The following is a 19,242-nucleotide window of genomic DNA, read 5'->3' on the forward strand; positions in this document are numbered from 1 at the left end:
AAGCTAGTCAGCTAGAACTATAGGGTTTAAAACAAACAAGTTTCCATCTCCTATCTCACTCTTTCCCACCCTCACATTCCACAACTCAAACAACCAATTCCAATTCTTTTAGCTGTTTCTTGTGGTATTTATCTTGATATATCTAAATAGTAACTTACATGCAGAGTACATCATGAGAAATGTTGGGCTGGATGAATCACAAGCTGGAACCAAGATTGCAGGGGGGAAAGATCAATAACCTCAGATATGCAGATGACACCACCCTTAGGCAGAAAGCGAAGAGGAACTAAAGAGTCTCTTGATAAAGATGAAAGAGGAGAGTGAAAAAGCTGGCTTAAAACTGAACATTCAGAAAACTAAGATTATGGCATCTGGTCCCATCACTTCATGGCAAATAGATGGGGAAACAATGGAAACAGTGACAGACTTTATTTCCTTGGGCTCCAAAATCACTGTGGACAGTGACTGCAGCCATGAAATTAAAAGACCCTTGCTCCTTGGAAGAAAAGCTATGACAAAGCTAGACAGCATATTAAAAAGCAGAGACATTACTTTGGAGACAGAGGTCTATCTAGTCAAAGCTATGGTTTTCCCGGTGGTCATGTATGGATGTGAGTGTGCATGTGTGCTAAGTTGCTTCAGTCATGTCTGACTCTTTGCGACCCTATGGACTGTAGGCTCCTCTGTCCATGGGATTCTCCAGACAAGAGTACTGGCGTGGGTTGCCATTTCCTCGTCCAGGGGATCTTCCCCACCCAAAGATCAAACCCGAGTCTCTTAGGTCTCCTGCATTGGCAGGTGGGTTGTTTACCACTAGCACCACCTGGGAAGAGAGTTGGACTATAAAGAAGGCTGAGCATTGAAGAATTGATGGTTTTGAACTGTGGTGTTGGAGAAGACTCTTGAGAGTCCTTTGGACTTCAAGGAGATTGGACCAATTAATCCTAAAAAATCAAACTGGAATATTCATTGGAAGGACTGATGTTGAAGCTGAAGCTTCAATACTTTGGCCACCTGATGTGAAGAGCCAACTCATTGGAAAAGACAGCAGGAGGAGAAGGGGACGACAGAGAATGAGATGGTTGGATGGCATCACCGACTCAATGGACATGAGTTTGAGCAAGCTCCAGGAGATGGTGATGGACAGGGAAGCCTGGTGTGCTGCAGTCCATGGGGTCACAAGGAGTTGGACATGACTGAGCAACTGAAAAACAACAAGACATCTCAATAGTATGCTTATTCTGTTATTTCAGAATTTCTGTTTTGACATTGTAAATGATAGTGGGGGTTAGACTGCTTGCCACTCGAAAGCCATTAAAGAGGGCAGGTTGGAACAGAAAGTTTTTGGATGCCACCAAGGGGGGAATGTGGGGGGTCGATGCCAGTCTGAGTGGGGCTACATGTAGAAATAGCACAGTCATCTCTGACAGTCATCTTGAAATTGGTCATCAGTGATGTGACCAGTTTCATCTTGATTGTCTTAAGTACAGTTAGTCTTCAGTTCTATGGTTGATGGTTGTTTTGTTCACATTTCCTTGAGGCCAATTCTCAGAACTGTGGCAGCTTATGTCATGGTTATAATTTGGTCATTATGTAGTTAACTTCTTCCACCTAGTGGGAGTTTCAGAATCCATAAGTCAGCTCACAGGATATGGCTCAGAGTATTATCTATAGCCTTTGAGAAGGAACTAAAGGTACTTGACTTTGCTTAATGACTAAACTGTTATTTGGTCTCTTTTGACCATTTTCCTTTGTTTCTGCAATTTCTCACTTCTCTGATTAAACTTGTTCTTTGGCTAAAGATTTTCCTCAGACAAAAGGCAGGTAGAGGACATGGAGGACAAGTACCATAGGGTCTTACTTGGTTTCAACATTATATACTATCATTTTATGATGGAAGATGGGAATTTAGCTTCAATGTAGAACCTCATCTATCCCCATTCTGACTCTTCTGTAAACCTCTCTCACGCCTCTCCTCCATAAACTTTCTCTTTTCTCCATTCTCTCAATATAATTCTATCCCTTTGGTTAAAATAATATTCATTGTTCATGTTATTTTGGACATGTGTTGCTCACAGCTGAACCATATGCTGTACTATGATTTTCTTTATGGCATAGTTTTAGTTTCCCTGAACTTAATTTTCCAGAACTTGACTTTTTTCTATGTACTTAGTAAAAAAAAAAAAAATCAACTTCTTTAACATGCAATCAACGTAAAATAAAATATACCTATTTCCATGTGCAGTTCAATGAGTTTTGACTCTTGTATAAACACTCCAGTCAAGATATACACCATTTCCATCACTACCAGCAAGTTCTTTACTGCTCTTTTGAAGTCAAATCCCACCCTCATCCCAGGCAACCACTGATTAGATTCTATCACTAGAGGTCAGTTGGACTAGTCCTTCAACATCATGTAAATGGAATCATTTTTTGAAAATTATACTTTGAAGTCACAAACTTGTAAGAAAAGCAATGACAACTCTGTGACCTGATGGAAATAAGCTTGAAGAACACAAGGCCTGTTTCATTGTTGGGTCAGTGAAGTATTCCTGGAAGAATTAGAAGAATAAACCACCGCCACCAGACAGCATATTAAAAAGTAGAGACATTACTTTACCAATAAAGGTCCATATAGTCAAAGCTATGGTTTTCCCAGTAGTCATGTATAGATGTGAGAATTGGACCATAAAGACAGTTGAGTGGCAAAGAACTGATGCTTTTGAACTGTGGTTTTGGAGAAGACTCTTGAGAGTCTCTTGGACTGCAAGGAGATCCAAGCAGTCCTTCCTAAAGGAAATCAGTCCTGAATATTCATTGGAAGGACTGATGCTGAAGCTGAAGCTCCAATACTTTGGGCATCTGATGCGAAGAACTGACTCATTGGAAAAGATCTTGATGCTGGGAAGGATTGAAGGCAAGAGGAGAAGGGGAAGGCAGAGGATGAGATGGTTGGACGGCATCACCGACTCAATGGACATGAGTTTGAGCAAGCTTCAGGAGCTGGTGATGGACAGGGAGGCCTGGCGTGCTGCAGTCCATGGGGTCACAGAGTCAGACACAACTGAGCGACTGAACTGACTGACTAACAATCTGGGCCGACATTAGAATTAACCTGGAGTGGAAAGCTGTCATGTGCAATGGGGATGGGGAACACAGGAGCATGAGGAGGTGCAAGTGCCAAAGTGCAAATGTGGTGGGGGGGGGGGGGGGGTCCCTATAGAAGGAAGAGTATGTACAAAGTCCAGTAAGAAATGATGATTCCATTTGGACTCCTTGTGGATTTCCTAACTTTGTCCATTTTATCACCATGAAATTCATTTGTGCTCCAAGATTTTGCCAATCCATCCAAGCAGGACAATTATGAATAGTAAATAAGATGATCTACCAGCTACATTTCAGTGTCTTCCCCTCACTAGACTGTAAACTCTTTGAAAGCAAGAACTTTAAACTCTTGCCACGTAGTAAGCATATTAATACTAGTTGAAGTAATGAATGAGTAAATGAACGAATGAATTTATAAATACACGCAAGTCTCTAGAAGAATTGGTCGCCCTCGGATGTACGGTCTGGCCCAGAAGCCCTAGGATGAGAACCGTCCCAGGACGGATCCCGAAGGCTAAGGAGACGCTCTAGCAAAGCTTCGCGCAATTTGCCGTGGCGCCGCTCTAGCCTCGAGGACGCCACTCTATGGCAGCGAGGAGGGCGGGGCCGTGGGCGTCCCGGGCCTTATTGTCCGGGCGCGGCGGGAGCGCGCACAGCGCGTGCGTACGCGGCGGCGGTTGGCAGCGCGCGTACTGTGTGAAGTGAGGCGAGGCGGCTCCGGACTCACGGACCGACAGACCGGGCGGCCCCTACGGCCGTCGGCGGCCAGGCGGCCCGACATGTTATCTGGGAAGAAGGCAGCGGCTGCAGCGGCGGCGGCGGCGGCGGCGGCGGCTGCCGGGTCGGAGGCCGGTGCGGGGGTAGCGGGTGGCGCGGAGAACGGCTCTGAGGTGGCCGCACCGCCCACGGGCCTGTCCGGCCCTGGCGAGGCGGGGCCGGGGGCGGCTGGGGAGCGCACTCCCCGCAAGAAGGAGCCCCCGCGGGCCTCTCCCCCGGGCGGTCTGGCGGAGCCGCCGGGGTCCGCCGGGCCTCAGGCCGGGCCTACCGCAGTGCCCGGGTCTGCGACCCCCATGGAAACGGGAATCGCAGAGACACCGGAGGGGCGACGGACCAGCCGGCGCAAGCGAGCGAAGGTGAGATCCGACTGCCCACCCTCGAACCACAAAATTCCGGTGCCTAGCTCCCCTGAGGTTGTCCAGGCCTCATTACCCCCACCTCCACCTCCGCGAGCCCGGGTCTCGGGCCCTGAGCCCCACGCCCACCCCGACCTCCACCCACCTCCCGGCTGACTGACTGGGTGGGGTGAGAGAAGGGAAGGTGTTTGCCTGTGGTGAACGCGTCTTTGTGCAGGGACCCGGCCGTCCCAGGAAAAGGGGGATCTTGGAGGGGAGTCTTTTACTCATTTACATCTCGTCCACCTTTTCGTTTTCTTGACTGGAAAAAGAAAAAAATGGCTCCCTGACTTGGAGCTGTGGTTGGCCTTGTCGGGGACATTCATCCCTTGTTTGTCCACAGATGTGTCTGGAAGCTGCTCGGCGATATTTTTGTGTTTCAGCTGGGAGCACATTGAGGCTGTAGGATGATGGTAAAGAAATTGCCTTAGCCGGAGAGATGGGGTGGGGATGGGGGGGGAGGAACTTTTTTTTTTTTTTTTTTTTTTTTGAGCCCTGTGCTGTGTGTTAGCGAGTTTCCCCCTTTTCCCTTTTATTCTATCAGAGATCTTTTGATGTAGATTTTTACAGATGAGGAAGCTGATTAATATCATTTAGTCAAGGCACTGTTAAAAGGACAATACATACAGACAATAGTTGCCTCACAATTTTGGGTGCCAGATGCTGTGTTCAAAGCGTGACCAGCATTTTTATGTTTGTTAAAATAATAGTAACTGGCAGGTATTGCTAGCCTCATTTCAGGAATGAGTAAGCTGAAGCTCCCAGTTTAAGCAACTTGTCCAGAGTCAGAAAGCTAAGTAAGTGGTGGAACTGGAATATAAACCCTACACTTAGAACACGGTAGGGTATCATCAACCTCTGAAACAAAGGACCACATGGGACACCAGCAGTGAGCAGGGCACTGGGGCAGTGCTAGAGCGCAGACTTTAGACATGGGCCTGTTCTGGAGATTTCATGGTACAGTTGAAAAAACTGGAATCATAGTTCTAAGTAACTAAATATTTAAATCATGTAACTTACGCATATTATCTTTATAATTTAAATAGGTATACCAGTTCAGTGTGTATGAGGAGCTTCTTGAGTATTGCCCATACTGAGAGCCCTCAGAATAAATTGCCCAGTTTTGAGAGCTCTCTTACCAAGAATACCCTGCCCTAGGGATGTCTTGAGGGGAGAGGGAGATTAGCCAAAACACAGGTTGGCAACTTCCAACTGAAATGAAATAGAGGGCAGAAGCCCAATTGGGTTTTGATTTTACTATTTCAGTAGAGAATGTGGCCAGAAAAGCAGATGATGAGATTTAAAAAAAGGAAAAAAAAAGTTTATTGAGGGAATTTACAGACAATAAATTTACCATTTTTGAGTCTATTCAGTGATTTTTATCATAGTCACAAAGTTGGCAACCAGCACAACAGTCAATTTTAGGATGTTTCATCATCCCCTAAAGACACTTGTAACATTAGCGGGCACTCTCCATTCCTCCTTAACCCCAGCCCCTGGCAATAACTAATTTCTGTCACTGGATTTGCCTTTTCTGGACATTTTATGTAAATGGAGCCATATTATATTTGGCCTTTTGTGTTTGGCTTTAGCATGTTTTCAGAGTTCATCCATGTTGTAGTACTTCCATTCAGAACTTAATAGTTCACTGGCTAATATTCCAGTGTACGAATATAGCACATTTTGTTTATCCATGTATCATTTTATAGACATTTGGGGTGTTTCCACTTTTTGGCTATTATGAGTATTGCTGCTGTGAACATTTGTGAAGTTTTTGTGTGAACTTTTTTTAATTAGATTATTTTTTACTCTGCTGGGTCTTTGTTGCCACACATGGGCTTTCTCTAGTTGCAGTGCCTGGGCTGCTTCTTGTGGTGGCTTCTCTCGTGGAGTATGGTCTCTAGGTGCACGGCCTCAATAGTGTGGTGCCAGGCTTAGTTGCTCCGAGGAATGTGGGATCTTCCTGGACCAGGGATCGAACCTGTGTGCTCTGCATTGGCAGACGGATTCTCTGGACCACCAGGGAAGCCCTGTGTGAATGTTTTTGGTTCTCTTGGATTTGATACCTAGGAGTGGAATTACTGGGTTGTATGGGATGCAACTTAGCACACATGGACTGTTTAACTTTTTGAGGAGCTGCCAAACAGTTTTCCGTAGCAGCCTCATCATTTTACATTCCCACTATCAATATTTGAGAGTCCCAATTTCTCCAATCCTGTTTACACTTGATATTGTCTTTTTATTTATAGCCATTCTAGTGGGTGTGAAGTGGTATCTCATTGTGGTTTTGTAATATGTAAGCTAAAGATGTTGAATTGAGTATTTTCCCGTATACTTATTGATCATTTGTATATCTTTTTTGGTGAAAGATGTCTTTCTATCATTGGCTCTTTGTTTCTTTAACTTATTTTTGGCTGTGTTGGGTCTTCATTGCTGGAAGGGCTTTTCTCTAGTTGCAGCTAGCGGGGGCTACCTGATGCGAAGAACTGACTCATTTGAAAAGACCCTGATACTGGGAAAGATTGAAGGCGGGAGAAGAAGGGAATGACAGAGGATGAGATGGTTGGATGGTATCACAACTCAATGGACATGAGTTTGAGTAAGCTCCTGGAGTTGGTGATGGACAGGGAGGCCTGTCGTGCTGCCGTCCATGGGGTCGCAAAGTCGGGGACACGACTGAGCGACTGAGCTGAGCTGAACGGGGCCTGCTCTCTATTTGTGGTGCACATGCTTCTCATTGCAGCAGCATCTCTTGTTGCAGAGCATGGGCTCTAGGGCACACAGGCTTCATTAGTTGCAGCACATGGGCTCAGTAATTGTGGCTCCCAGGCTCTGGAGCACAGGCTCAGTAGTTGTGGCCCAGGGCTTAGTTGCTCTGGGGCACGTGGGATCTTCCATGATTAGGGATTGAACCTGTGCATTGTGTTGGCAGGTGGATTTTTTTTTTTTTTTTTTTAACCGCTGAAAGCTTCCCTGGTGGCTCAGACAGGAAAGAATCTGTCTGCAGTGCAGGAGACCCAGGTTTAATCTCTGGGTCAGGAAGATCCCCTGGAGAAGGAAAAGGCAACCTAGTCTAGTTTTCTTGCTTGGAGAGTTCCAAGGACAGAGGAGCCTGGACAGGACTGTAGTCCACGGGGTCGCTAAGAGTCGGACGTGACTGAGTGACTAACACTTCTTTATCACTGAGCCACCAGGGAACCCCTCCTTGGCTCATCTTTAAATTGTGTTGTATTTTTATTGTTGAGTAGTTCGAGTTCTGTATATATGGTGATTACAAAAGTTTTAATTTTGGTTTCCAATTTATTAATTTTTTTCTTTTGTCCCTTTTGCTTCTAGTGTTCCATCTAAGTAACTATTGCCTAATCCAATGTCATAAAGATTTACTCCTGTGTTTTCTTCTAACAGTTTTATACAGTGATCATTTTGGAGTTAATTTTTGTAGATGTCATGTAGATGGCATGAGGTAGAAGTTCAGCTTCATTCTTTTGCCTGTGTATATCTACTTGTCCCAACACAATTTGTTGAAGCTGTTCTGTCTCCCTGTGAATGGTTGACACCCTTGTTGCTTGACTGTAAGTATGAGTTTATTTTTGGACTCTCAGTTCTATCCCATTGTTCTGTATTTCTGTTCTTAGGCCAGCAACATCTTGACCTGATTACTGTAGGTTGACAATATGTTTTGAAATCAGGAAGTGTGAGTTCTCCAACTTTATTCTTTTTCAAGATTGTTTTGACCATTCTGTATCTCTTGCATATCCATATAAATTTTAGGATCAGTTTGTCATTTCTGAAAAAAAGGCAACTGAAATTCTGATTGGTATCATGTTGAATCTGTAGATTAATTTGGATCATGCTATAAGACTTCTGTCTTTGTAATTCTCCTGTGTTTGTTTTAATTTTCCTTTGTGATTAGCTCTGAAACTCCCAAAAGAAAAATGGGTTGCGTGTTTATTTGGAGAGCCACCTAGAAAGTAAAGAACTGGGGAAGCTGGCCTCCGTATTCACAGCTAGTCTTGGGAGCCAGAGAAAACAGACCTCAGGGAGAGAGTGTCCATAAAGGGGTAAAATGTAAGCTGAGTCCAGTGTAGATAGGCCTTGCTTCAAGAGTTCTGAGGTTTATCCAAGGGATATATATGTATTTTTTTGCTTGGGAGTTTATTCAGTTTTTTGGGGGGGATTTTAAAATTATATATACATAATATATAATTATATAAATAAGTAAGTGTATATATAATTGTGTGATCGAAATTAAGTTTAGGGTATTGTATTGAAAGGAATCCAGGCAATTGAAGTTCCCTGATGCTCAAGTTCCATTAGTTTAAGAATAAGTTCACCTCTGAATGTGTATGCTTACATTATGGCAAACTAAGGTTTGAAATTGTTGGGTTGGACTGAGGCTTTGGGAACAACATACAGCTTAAGGAATGGCGTCCTTGAGCTGAACCTTGAAAAAGGGCAGAATTTTTTATAGTAGTCTGGAAAAGGATGAACTTCTGGGATTAACTCATCCTCCTGTGATTCCTTTTCCTCAGGAAAATCTATCTATAACATTATTAGGTTTATATATAATGTAAACAAAATGCTTATTTCAGTGTCTGGAATAAGTAAGTAGGTACCCAATGTAAGTGCTACCAGCTAAGAAAAAGAGGTGAGAAATGCTTGGAATATAATAGAAAGTGGTTTGAAAAGCAGATAGGAAATCCATAGTGGACAACTGAATGTTGGGAACAATGGGCAAAAGAATTTAATTGGAAATGAGATTTTTCTAGGAGCAAGAAAGTTGGAGGGATTGTAGTCAGAGTATTGTATAGAGTTCTGTCTAGGTTGTAGAGATCCAAACATTAGATCTGTACTGTTCAATGTGGTAGCACTTAACATGTGGCTAGTAGATTGAGGAAACTGAATTTTTAATTTTAATTTAGTCCTAAATAGCCACATGGTGAGAGGCTTCCCTGGTGGCTCAGTGGTAAAGAACCTACCTGACAATACAGGAGATGCAGGTTCAATTCCTGGGTCAGAAAGACGCCCTGGAGAAGAAAACGGCAACCTACTCCAGTATTCTTGCCTGGGACATCCCGTGGACAGAGGAGCCTGGTCACTACACTCTATGGGGTCATGAAAATCAGACACTACTAAGCAACTGAACAACAATAACAAGTGCTCAATAGCCACGGTTCAGTTCAGTTCAGTCACTCAATCGTGTCCAACTTAGCGACCCCATGAACCGCAGCACGCCAGGCCTCCCTGTCCATCACCAACTGCCGGAGTCTACCAAAACCCATGTCCATTGAGTCGGTGATGCCATCCAACTGTCTCATCCTCTGTCGTTTCTTTCTCCTCCTGCCTTCAATCTTTCCCAGCATCAAGATCTTTTCAAATGAGTCAGCCCTTCGCATCAGGTGGCCAAAGTATTGGAGTTTCAGCTTCAACATCAGTCCTTCCAATGAACACCCAGGACTGATCTCCTTTAGGATGGACTGGTTGGATCTCCTTGCAATCCAAGGGACTCTGAAGAGTCTTCTCCAACACCACAGGTCAAAAGCATCAATTCTTCGGCACTCAGCTTTCTTTGTAGCCCAACTCTCACATCCATACATGACCACTGGAAAAATCGTAGCCTTGACCAGATAGACCTTTGTTGGCAAAGTAATGTCTCTGCCTTTTAATATACTGTCTAGGTTGGTCATAACTTTCCTTCCAAGGAGTAAGCGTCTTTTAATTTCATGGCTGCAGTCACCATCTGCAGTGATTTTGGAGCCCAAAGAAATAGTCAGCCACTGTTTCCCTATCTGTCTGCCATGAAGTGATGGGAGCAGATGCCATGATCTTAGTTTTCTGAATGTTGAGTTTTAAGCCAACTTTTTCACTCTCCTCTTTCACTTTCATCAAGAGGCTCTTTAGTTCCTCATTTTCTGTCATAAAGGTGGTGTCATCTGCATATCTGAGGTTATTGATATTTCTCCTGGCAATCTTGATTCCAGCTTGTGCTTCCTCCAGTCCAGCGTTTCTCATGATGCACTCTGAATATGAGTTAAATAAGCAGGGTGACAATATATGGCCTTGACGTACTTCTTTTCCTATTTGGATCCAGTCTGTTGTTCCATGTCCAGTTCTAAATGTTGCTTCCTGACCTGCATGCAGATTTCTCAAGAGGCAGGTCAGGTGGTCTGGTATTCCCACCTCTTTCAGAATTTTCCACAGTTTATTGTGATTCACACAATCAAAGGCTTTGGCATAGTCAATAAAACAGAAATAGATGTTTTACTGGAACTCTCTTGCTTTTTCGATGATCATGTTGGCAATTTGATCCCTGGTTCCTCTGCCTTTTCTAAAACCAGCTTGAACATCTGCTACCTTATTGGAAGCACAGATGCACAACTTTACCATTATCACAGAAAATTCTATCAGACAATATTGCTAGATTATGAAGTGTAAGTACTATGAGAATTTATAGAGAAGGGAAAGATATATTTGTGAGTGTGGAAGACTCAGGGAGTGATTTGCAGAGGAGGTGGTCCTTGAATTTTAGGCATTGGATTTACAGAAAAAGATGAGGGTAGCTTTTAGGGAGTTTAGGGATGATTTTGACTAGTATGTTAGAAAATGATTAGAGGTAAGTTTGACTAGCTAGAGCCAGAGAGTTTATATGCTGCTATGACAGTTTTGGCATTCATCTGTTAAACTATGTGAAATATCACGTATTTGGAAAAATTAATCTGGCAGTTGTATCCTAGGTGAGTTACAAGGAAGCACTGTTAAAAGATGAGCTTTAAGGTGATTGGGAAGTGAGTGAATCACTCTAGCTAGGGAGTGGAGGAGAGGAGAGACTAGAGATGTAAATTTGAGAGTCATGGGTGTACAGGTAAGAACAAGTACTCTGCTGACTCATATCTGCCTCTTGGGACATCTGTTTGTCCTTGGTTATAAGTAGTTGTAGAACCCCTGACTCAGAGGATTTTGTTGTTATTCAGTCTCTCAGTCATGTCCAACTCTTTGCGATCCCATGGACTGCAGCATTGCCAGGCTTCCCTGTCCTTCACCATTTCCCAGAGCTGGTGCAAACTCATGTCCATTGAGTCGGTGATGTCATCCAACCAATTGTCCTTTTTTGTTGGCCCCTTCTCTTCCTGCCTTAGATCTTTCCCAGCATTGGTCTTTTCCAGTGAGTCGGCTCTTCAAATCAGGTGGCTAAAGTATTGGAGCATCATCCTCAGCATCAGTCCCTCCAGTGAATATTCAGGATTGATTTCTTTTAGGATTGACTGATTTGATCTTCTTGCTGTCCAAGGGACTCTCAAGGGTCTTCTTCAACATCAGAAGCATTCTTCGGCACTCAGCCTTCTTTCTGGTCTAATTCTCACATCCATACATGACTACTGGAAAAACCAGAGCTTTGACTAGACGGACCTTTGTCCCCAAAGTAATGTCTCTGCTTTTTAATACGCTGTTTAGATTTTGTCATAACTTTTCTTCCAAGAACCAAGCAACTTTTAATTTCATGGCTGCAGTGATTTTGGAGCCCTGGAAAGTAAAGTCTGTCACTGTTGCCATTGTTTCCCCCATCTATTTGCCATGAAGTGATGGGCCCAGATGCTGTGATCTTAGTTTTTTGAATGTTGAGTTTTAAGCCAGCTTTTTCACTCTCCTCTTTCACCTTCATCCAGAGGCTCTTTAGTTCCTCTTTGTTTTCTGCTTAAGGGTGGTGTCATCTGCTTATCTGAGGTTACTGATACTTCTTCCAAAAACCTTGTTTCCAGCTTGTTCGTCATCCAGCCCAGCATTTCACATAATATACTGTACATACAAGCTAAATAAGCAGAGGGTTATACTTAGGGGTAAAAGATTCCCAATCCTTTGTGTTCAGAGAATTCAGTCTTCTGAGTTGGTGCCACTGGTACAGAACCCAGCTGCCAGTGTGGAAGACTTAAGAGGTTCGAGTTGGATCCCTGGGTTGGGAAGATTCACTGGCAGTCCACTCCAGTAATCTTGCCTGGAGAATCCCGTGAACAGGGGAGCCTGGCAGGCTATACTCCATGGAGTCGCACAGAGTCAGAAATGACTGAAGCGACTTAGCACAGCACACAAAAGATTCCCAACTGTTTGTGTTCAGAGCATCCATTCTTTTTCTCAGGGGAATAGTTTTTATTTTTTAGAGTTTGTATGATTCTTTGAGATGCAAGTGGAAAAAGTCCGTTTTTATAAAATAAAATTTTATGTTGTTGTCCAGTTGCTCAGTCATGTCCACTTCCCTGTCCTTCTATCTCCCAGAGTTTGCTCAAACTCATGTCCATAGAGCCGGTGATGCCATCCAGCCATATCATCTTCTGTCATTTCTTTCTCCTCTTGCCTTCAGTCTTTCCCAGCATCAGGGTCTTTTCAAATGAGTCAGCCCTTCGCATCAGGTGGCCAAAGTATTGGAGTTTCAGCTTCAACATCAGTCCTTCCAATGAACACCCAGGACTGATCTCCTTTAGGATGGACTGGTTGGATCTCCTTGCAGTCCAAGGGACTCTGAAGAGTCTTCTCCAACACCACAGTTCAAAAGCATCAATTCTTCGGCCTCAGCTTTCTTTATAGTCCAACTCTCACATCCATACATGACCACTGGAAAAATTGTAGCCTTGACCAGATAGACCTTTGTTGGCAAAGTAATGTCTCTGCCTTTTAATATACTGTCTAGGTTGGTCATAACTTTCCTTCCAAGGAGTAAGCGTCTTTTAATTTCATGGCTGCAGTCACCATCTGCAGTGATTTTGGAGCCCAAAAAAATAAAGTCAGCCATTGTTTCCCCATCTGTCTGCCATGAAGTGATGAAGTGATGGGACCGGATGCCATGATCTAATGTGGAGCTTTAAGCCAACTTTTTCACTCTCCTCTTTCACTTTCATCAAGAGGCTCTTTAGTTCTTCTTCACTTTCTGCCATAAGGGTGGTGTCATCTGCATATCTGAGGTTATTGATATTTCTCCCAGCAATCTTGATTCCAGCTTGTGCTTCTTCCAGCCCAGCGTTTCTCATGATGTACTCTGCATGTAAGTTAAATAAGCAGGGTGACAATATACAGCCTTGACATACTCCTTTTCCTATTTGGAACCAGTCTGTTGTTCTATGTCCAGTTTTAACTGTTGCTTCCTGACCTGCATACAGATTTCTCAAGAGGCAGGTCAGGTGGTCTGGTATTCCCATCTCTTTCAGAATTTTCCACAGTTTATTGTGATCCACACAGTCAAAGCCTTTGGCATAGTCAATAAAACAGAAATAAAAGTTTTCCTGGAACTCTCTTGCTTTTTCAATGATCCAGCGGATGTTGGCAATTTGATCTCTGGTTCCTCTGCCTTTTCTAAAACCAGCTTGAACATCTGGAAGTTCACAGTTCACATATTGCTGAAGTCTGGCTTGGAGAATTTTGAGCATTACTTTGCTAGTGTGTGAGATGAGTGCAATTGTGCAGTAGTTTGAGCATTCTTTGGCATTGCCTTTCTTTGGGATTGTAATGAAAACTGACCTTTTCCAGTCCTGTGACCACTGCTGAGTTTTCCAAATTTGCTGACATATTGAGTGCAGCACTTTCAAAACATCATCTGTTAGGATTTGAATAGCTCAACTGGAATTCCATCACCTCCACTAGCTTTGTTCGTATGATGCTTCCTAAGGCCCACTTGACTTCACATTCCAGGATGTCTGGCTCTAGGTGAGTGATCACACCATCGTGATTATCTGGGTCATGAAGATCTTTTTTGTACAGTTCTTCTGTGTATTCTTGCCACCTCTTCTTAATAGCTTCTGCTTCTGTTAGGTCCATACCATTTCTGTCCTTTATTGAGCTCATCTTTGCATGAAATGTTCCCTTGGTATCTCTGATTTTCTTGAAGAGATCTCTAGTGATTCCCATTCTGTTGTTTTCCTCTATTTCTTTGCATTGATCACTGAGGAAGGCTTTCTTATCTCTCCTTGCTATTCTTTGGAACTTCTGCATTCAAATGGTATATCTTTCCTTTTCTCCTTTGCTTTTAGTTTCTCTTCTTTTCACAGCTATTTGTAAGGCCTCCTCAGACAGCCATTTTGCTTTTTTGCATTTATTTTTCTTGGGGATGGTCTTGATCCCTGTCTCCCTACAATGTCACGGACCTTCATCCATAGTTCATCAGGACCTCTTTCTATCAGATCTAGCCCCTTAAATCTATTTCTCACTTCCACTGTATAATCATAAGAGATTTGAAGATTCTTAGAGCACATCAAAACTATTCAGTTTTTACATAATTGTTTCCATTTTCTAATCCCATCCATGTTTTCAGTAAAACTCTTGCCTCTATTCCCTTAGCTACTGACTCCCCAAATCTGTGGTCATGTCACTTTTAAAAAAAGAAGACAGATAATAGCAGCCAGCAATCTGGAGCTGTTTTAGAGATGTTTCAAAAATTAAAATAGATTATATTCTCTCTAATCCACAGGATTTCACATTTCAGAACGCTAATAAGTTAGGTGTGTTTTATGTGGAAGCCATGTTGTCCTTGCCCTGTCTCCACAGCCAGTAAATTATTGTTTATTTTATTCATTTTGTCTTTTCATTGAATCCAGGATAGACAGCTGTTGTTTCTGTGGCTTCTTGAAATCTTTATTGGGATGGGAGTCAAAATGATGATTTGACAGTGTTCCAAGGTTTTTTCCTGTTTCCTATGGAATAGGAGTTAGAAGTACAGATTGGCATTAGACAGACCTGTTACTCTAGTTGACTATATTTTTGTCTGACTGAGGACTGCTTTAGTCTTTTGTCAAAGCTGTGGTTTTTCCAGTAGTCATTTATGGATGTGAGAGTTGGACTATAAAGAAAGCTGAGTGCCAAAGAATTGATGCTTTTGAACTGTGGTGTTGGAGAAAACTCTTGAGAGTCCCTTGGACTGCAAGGAGATCAAACCAGTCCGTCCTAAAGGAAATCAGTCCTGAATATTCATTGGAAGGACTGATGCTGAAACTGAAACTCCAGTACTTTGGCCACCTGATGCAAAGAACTGACTCATCTGAAAAGACCCTGATGCTGAGAAAGATTGAAGGCAGGAGGAGAAGGGGATGACAGAGGAGGAGATGGTTGGATGGCATCACAGACTTGATGGACATGAGTTTGAGCAAGCTCTGAGAATTGGTGATGGACAGGGGAGCCTGTTGTGCTGCAGTCCATTGAGTTGAAAAGAGTTGGACATGACTGAGTGACTGAATTGAACAAGGTTGATGACTGTTTGTAATACCACATTACACATTTTAACAGAGAGGTCCATAATAATCTTCTCTATCCTAAGTTGCTCTACCCCACAATAAAACATTCAGTAGGACTGCTTCCTCTTTCTACTTGTGACCTGGATTTCCTCTTTATAACCAGTATAAATTAGTAGTAATAAGGCTTGTAGTCTCCATTTCCCCATGACTTACTTCTTAGTTTGTGATCATAAGAATTCTTTGCTCTAATCATTCAACTCTCTTCAGTCACCAGTGTTTTGTTTCTTTGAGCAAATGTACCTTTATATTGTTTTTAACTTGACTATTACCATTTGCAGCTTTTATTCCCTGCCTACCACCACACCTCTGATTTGGTTTCTGAAATTCTTTTGCTGTTTTCCTATTTCCTATGTAATAGTAGTTAGAAGTACAGATTGGCATTGGACAGACTTGTTATTCTAGTTGACTATATTTTTGTCTGACCGAGGATTGTTTGTCTTTTGTTGGAACTTGCAGTATGTGAACATAATATATACTTACATATAGATCATGCACAAACACAGTTTTTAGTTGTAGAGAGCCCCAGAGTCATTGATTAGAATTTCAGTACTGTGATGTGAAAGTGAGTTTAGGCTAAATCTGAACTGACACTAGATTGTTTCATGAGAGATTTTGTTTTTAATGGTTACCTGTTAGGAGCTAACCTGTTCTTTGTTCTCTGCGTATTTCCTTTAAAAATTGAAGATAGAAAGCAATTCATATTTACCTACAGTTTCAAATAGAGTGTCTGACTTCAGATGGCCACTGTATTTAGCTTTCCCTGGTATAATCTCCATATAGGTAGAGTACAGAGAGATGGATGAAAGTTTGGCCAACCTCTCAGAAGACGAGTATTATTCAGAAGAAGAGAGAAATGCTAAAGCAGAGAAGGAAAAGAAGCTTCCTCCACCACCCCCTCAAGCCCCACCTGAGGAAGAAAATGAAAGTGAGCCTGAGGAACCATCTGGTGAGTTGTAGTAGCTAACCACAGTTGTGTTTTAGCTTAGAAATAAGAATAAATGAATTTACTCCTATTCTGCAATGTTATTCATGTCTTTGGTTTATACTCTGATATTAGCCATGTGTATTTTAGTATGTATATATGTGCCTATACATGTTTACACACATACATATACACACATAATGGTACTGACATTCTTTTTGTGTGTATCTGTACATATAGGAGGAAAGTAAAGAAGGAGGGTAAAAGGATAATGGCTATGTAAGGCAGTTGGAAAGTTGGAGAAAATGAACAATTGGAGAAAACATACAAAAGTCAAACCCAAAGAACCAAACCTCTCACTGGTAACTCTGATTCAGAATTTAGAGGTAGAATGGTTCTGAAATTATTCTGGCTAAATTGTGCCACTTACTTTATGGTTAGATACTTTCTGATAAAACTGTCATCGTGTGTGTCAGTTTTGAAGAGGGTCTTTCTGGTGAACAAATGTAAAATGTAGTCTAAGGTCAAAAAGAAAAGGCCTAAATGCCTATTGTTTAGTTATTGAGCCCTGTATTGGAAAGAATGTTGTGAGAAAAATCTATGAAGAGATTCTAAGGTCACACAATCTTCCCTGTGACCTGGAAAGATTGTAGGAGTCTATGGTACTCTTTTCAGAGCTTCAAACATCTTTAAAAATTCTCACTAACATCCCTTCATGAGTCCTGCTAAAGATACCCAGACCAGTCAGGAATACCCTTTTGTTTTGGAAGACCAGACAAAAGTAGAATCTTAGTTAATATTTCATATCTTCCGTCTTTAAAGGCATTTCATTAACTCTTCTTGACTTTGGATTTTTACTAGTTCTTCTCTTTAAAATATTTTCTGTATTTCCAGTACCAGCTCCAGGCCCATTCACCTCACCAATTCTTTTAGTTCTGCACCTTTTAAAAATAAAGTACTTGTTTCAGATCCCATCTGCTGTATGTTGCATCACTTTCATAGGTACCCTGATTAAGACATACTATCTTTAAGAAATTTTATCATTTTTTTAGTTTTTTTTTTTGTAGTTATTGCTGTTTGTTTTTCTCCTCTATTATGTTATATAAATACCCAGAAGTTACTGTATTTTTTTTTTAAGGGATTAATACTGATGTATCACTTGAGAGTATAACAAATCAGGTGTTAGTTTAAACTTAGAACTTATCAAACAGATTCTGAGGTTAAAATTCAAAAATAAAAATTTATAATTTACAATAATTGTAAGTAAGTGTAATAAAAGTATACAATTTGAGAGCATTTAGAAAAAGATTCTGGGTTTAATTCTTAAGAATCAGATTTTCTAAGAATGGTTTTCAAATGACTTATCAGTTACTTCCTGGGAGTGGCATATTACCTTTGGGAGTAATGTCCCTGTGGCAAATGTACCTCAGCAACACTGCCTCTCTTTTTGTTGATCTATTTTTCCTCTTCGTTCTAGTCTTTTACATTTAGCTCTTTCCCCTTATTTCTATCCTTACTCCTAACTCTCCCCTTGACTCTCTACTCCTTTCTTCTATAACTTTCTTTGATTCTTGCCTTTCTTTTCTTCTGCCTTTGCTGTAGATTTGCTTATGCGGCACATGGGAATAATCAGATAACCTGATGTCTCAGATACTGCCTCCCTCTCTTTTTTTGTGTGGTTGTCAGTATCTCCAGGAAGAAGCGGGTTTACTGGTTAAGTTGATACACACTTTGTCCTCTGAAAATTTTAAACCAAGTCTCAGTGTTTTCTTTCTTGTAAAAGAAGTTTTTTATTTTGCTTTCTTTTTCCATAAATGTCAGGTACTGTTTCTACAAAAAGTAAATATCTTAGCAAAGGGATTTAGGATCTGTGGAACTGTTGTTACGCCTTTATGTTCTAGTTCATTTTATTCCAGTGGTTTAGTTTAAATAAGTTTTAAACTATTTAATAATTTGGAGAAAGTTGATTTTCTCAAGTTTAGGATCTAAACTTCAGTGCTCAGAAGTTTGTTGATTACAGCCAAAACTTCCTAACCATTTGTGCTTATGAAAATAGTTATCTTTCCTCTAAAACAACTTAAATTTTTTTAAAACATTGTAGGGTGAAATTAGGGAAGTACTTTCACTGGGAAAGTAGTGGTAACTTACTGGCCTGCAGAATTTAGAAACAGTTTGGGTCCTCATGGTGAATAATTAAATATTGTCAGGGGAGTTCAAGTATGTAGAAACTGTCCAGGTTTTCCACATCTCTCCTGCTATCCGAACTAGTTCTGTCACGTAAGTTTTCATTCAGGAATGAATGGTGGCTTTGCCGCATGGGTATCTTAAAATCTTGAGAGACGATATGGGTTTGGTTCTGTGTGTGTGTGTGTGTGTGTGTGTATGTGTATATAAAGATTTATTTATCTTTAGCTGTGCTGGGTCTTTGTTGCTTGTTGCTAAGTGCCGTCTTTTCTTGTTGTGGTAAGCAGGGACTGCTCTTCATTGTGACGTGTGGGCTTCTCATTGAGGTGGCCTCTCTCGCTGCGGAGCCCCGGCTTTTGGGCATGCTTCAGCAGTTGTGGCACGTGGGCTCTGTGGTTGGGGCTGCAGGGCTCTGGATGCTGGCTGAGTAGTTGCGGTGCACCTGCTTAGTTGCCATGCAGCGTGTGGGTTCTTCCCAGAGCAGGGATCGAACTTGTGTCTCCTGCATTAACCGGTGGATTCTTAACCACTGGGCCACCCAGGGAAGCCCTAGGTCTGGTTCTATTCCAGATCTTTTCAGTCATTTTAG

The 19,242-nt window shown here is 41.9% G+C and overlaps 1 protein-coding gene across 2 annotated transcripts in view; it reads left to right on the forward strand.

Annotated features, from left to right (window-relative positions):
* Positions 1-3,743: 3,743 nt before the first annotated feature.
* KDM1A (lysine demethylase 1A) overlaps positions 3,744-19,242 on the forward strand; it is a 63,930-nt gene continuing 48,431 nt past the window's right edge. For both annotated transcript variants that reach the window (XM_043909183.1, XM_043909184.1), the window contains exons 1-2: positions 3,744-4,238; positions 16,328-16,493. In XM_043909183.1, the coding sequence (XP_043765118.1) occupies positions 3,885-4,238; positions 16,328-16,493 (520 nt within the window). In that variant the 5' untranslated portion in view covers positions 3,744-3,884. The remainder of the gene's footprint in view (positions 4,239-16,327; positions 16,494-19,242) is intronic.

The sequence above is a fragment of the Cervus elaphus genome, chromosome 8, assembly GCF_910594005.1.
Source record: "Cervus elaphus chromosome 8, mCerEla1.1, whole genome shotgun sequence".
NCBI lineage: Eukaryota > Metazoa > Chordata > Mammalia > Artiodactyla > Cervidae > Cervus > Cervus elaphus.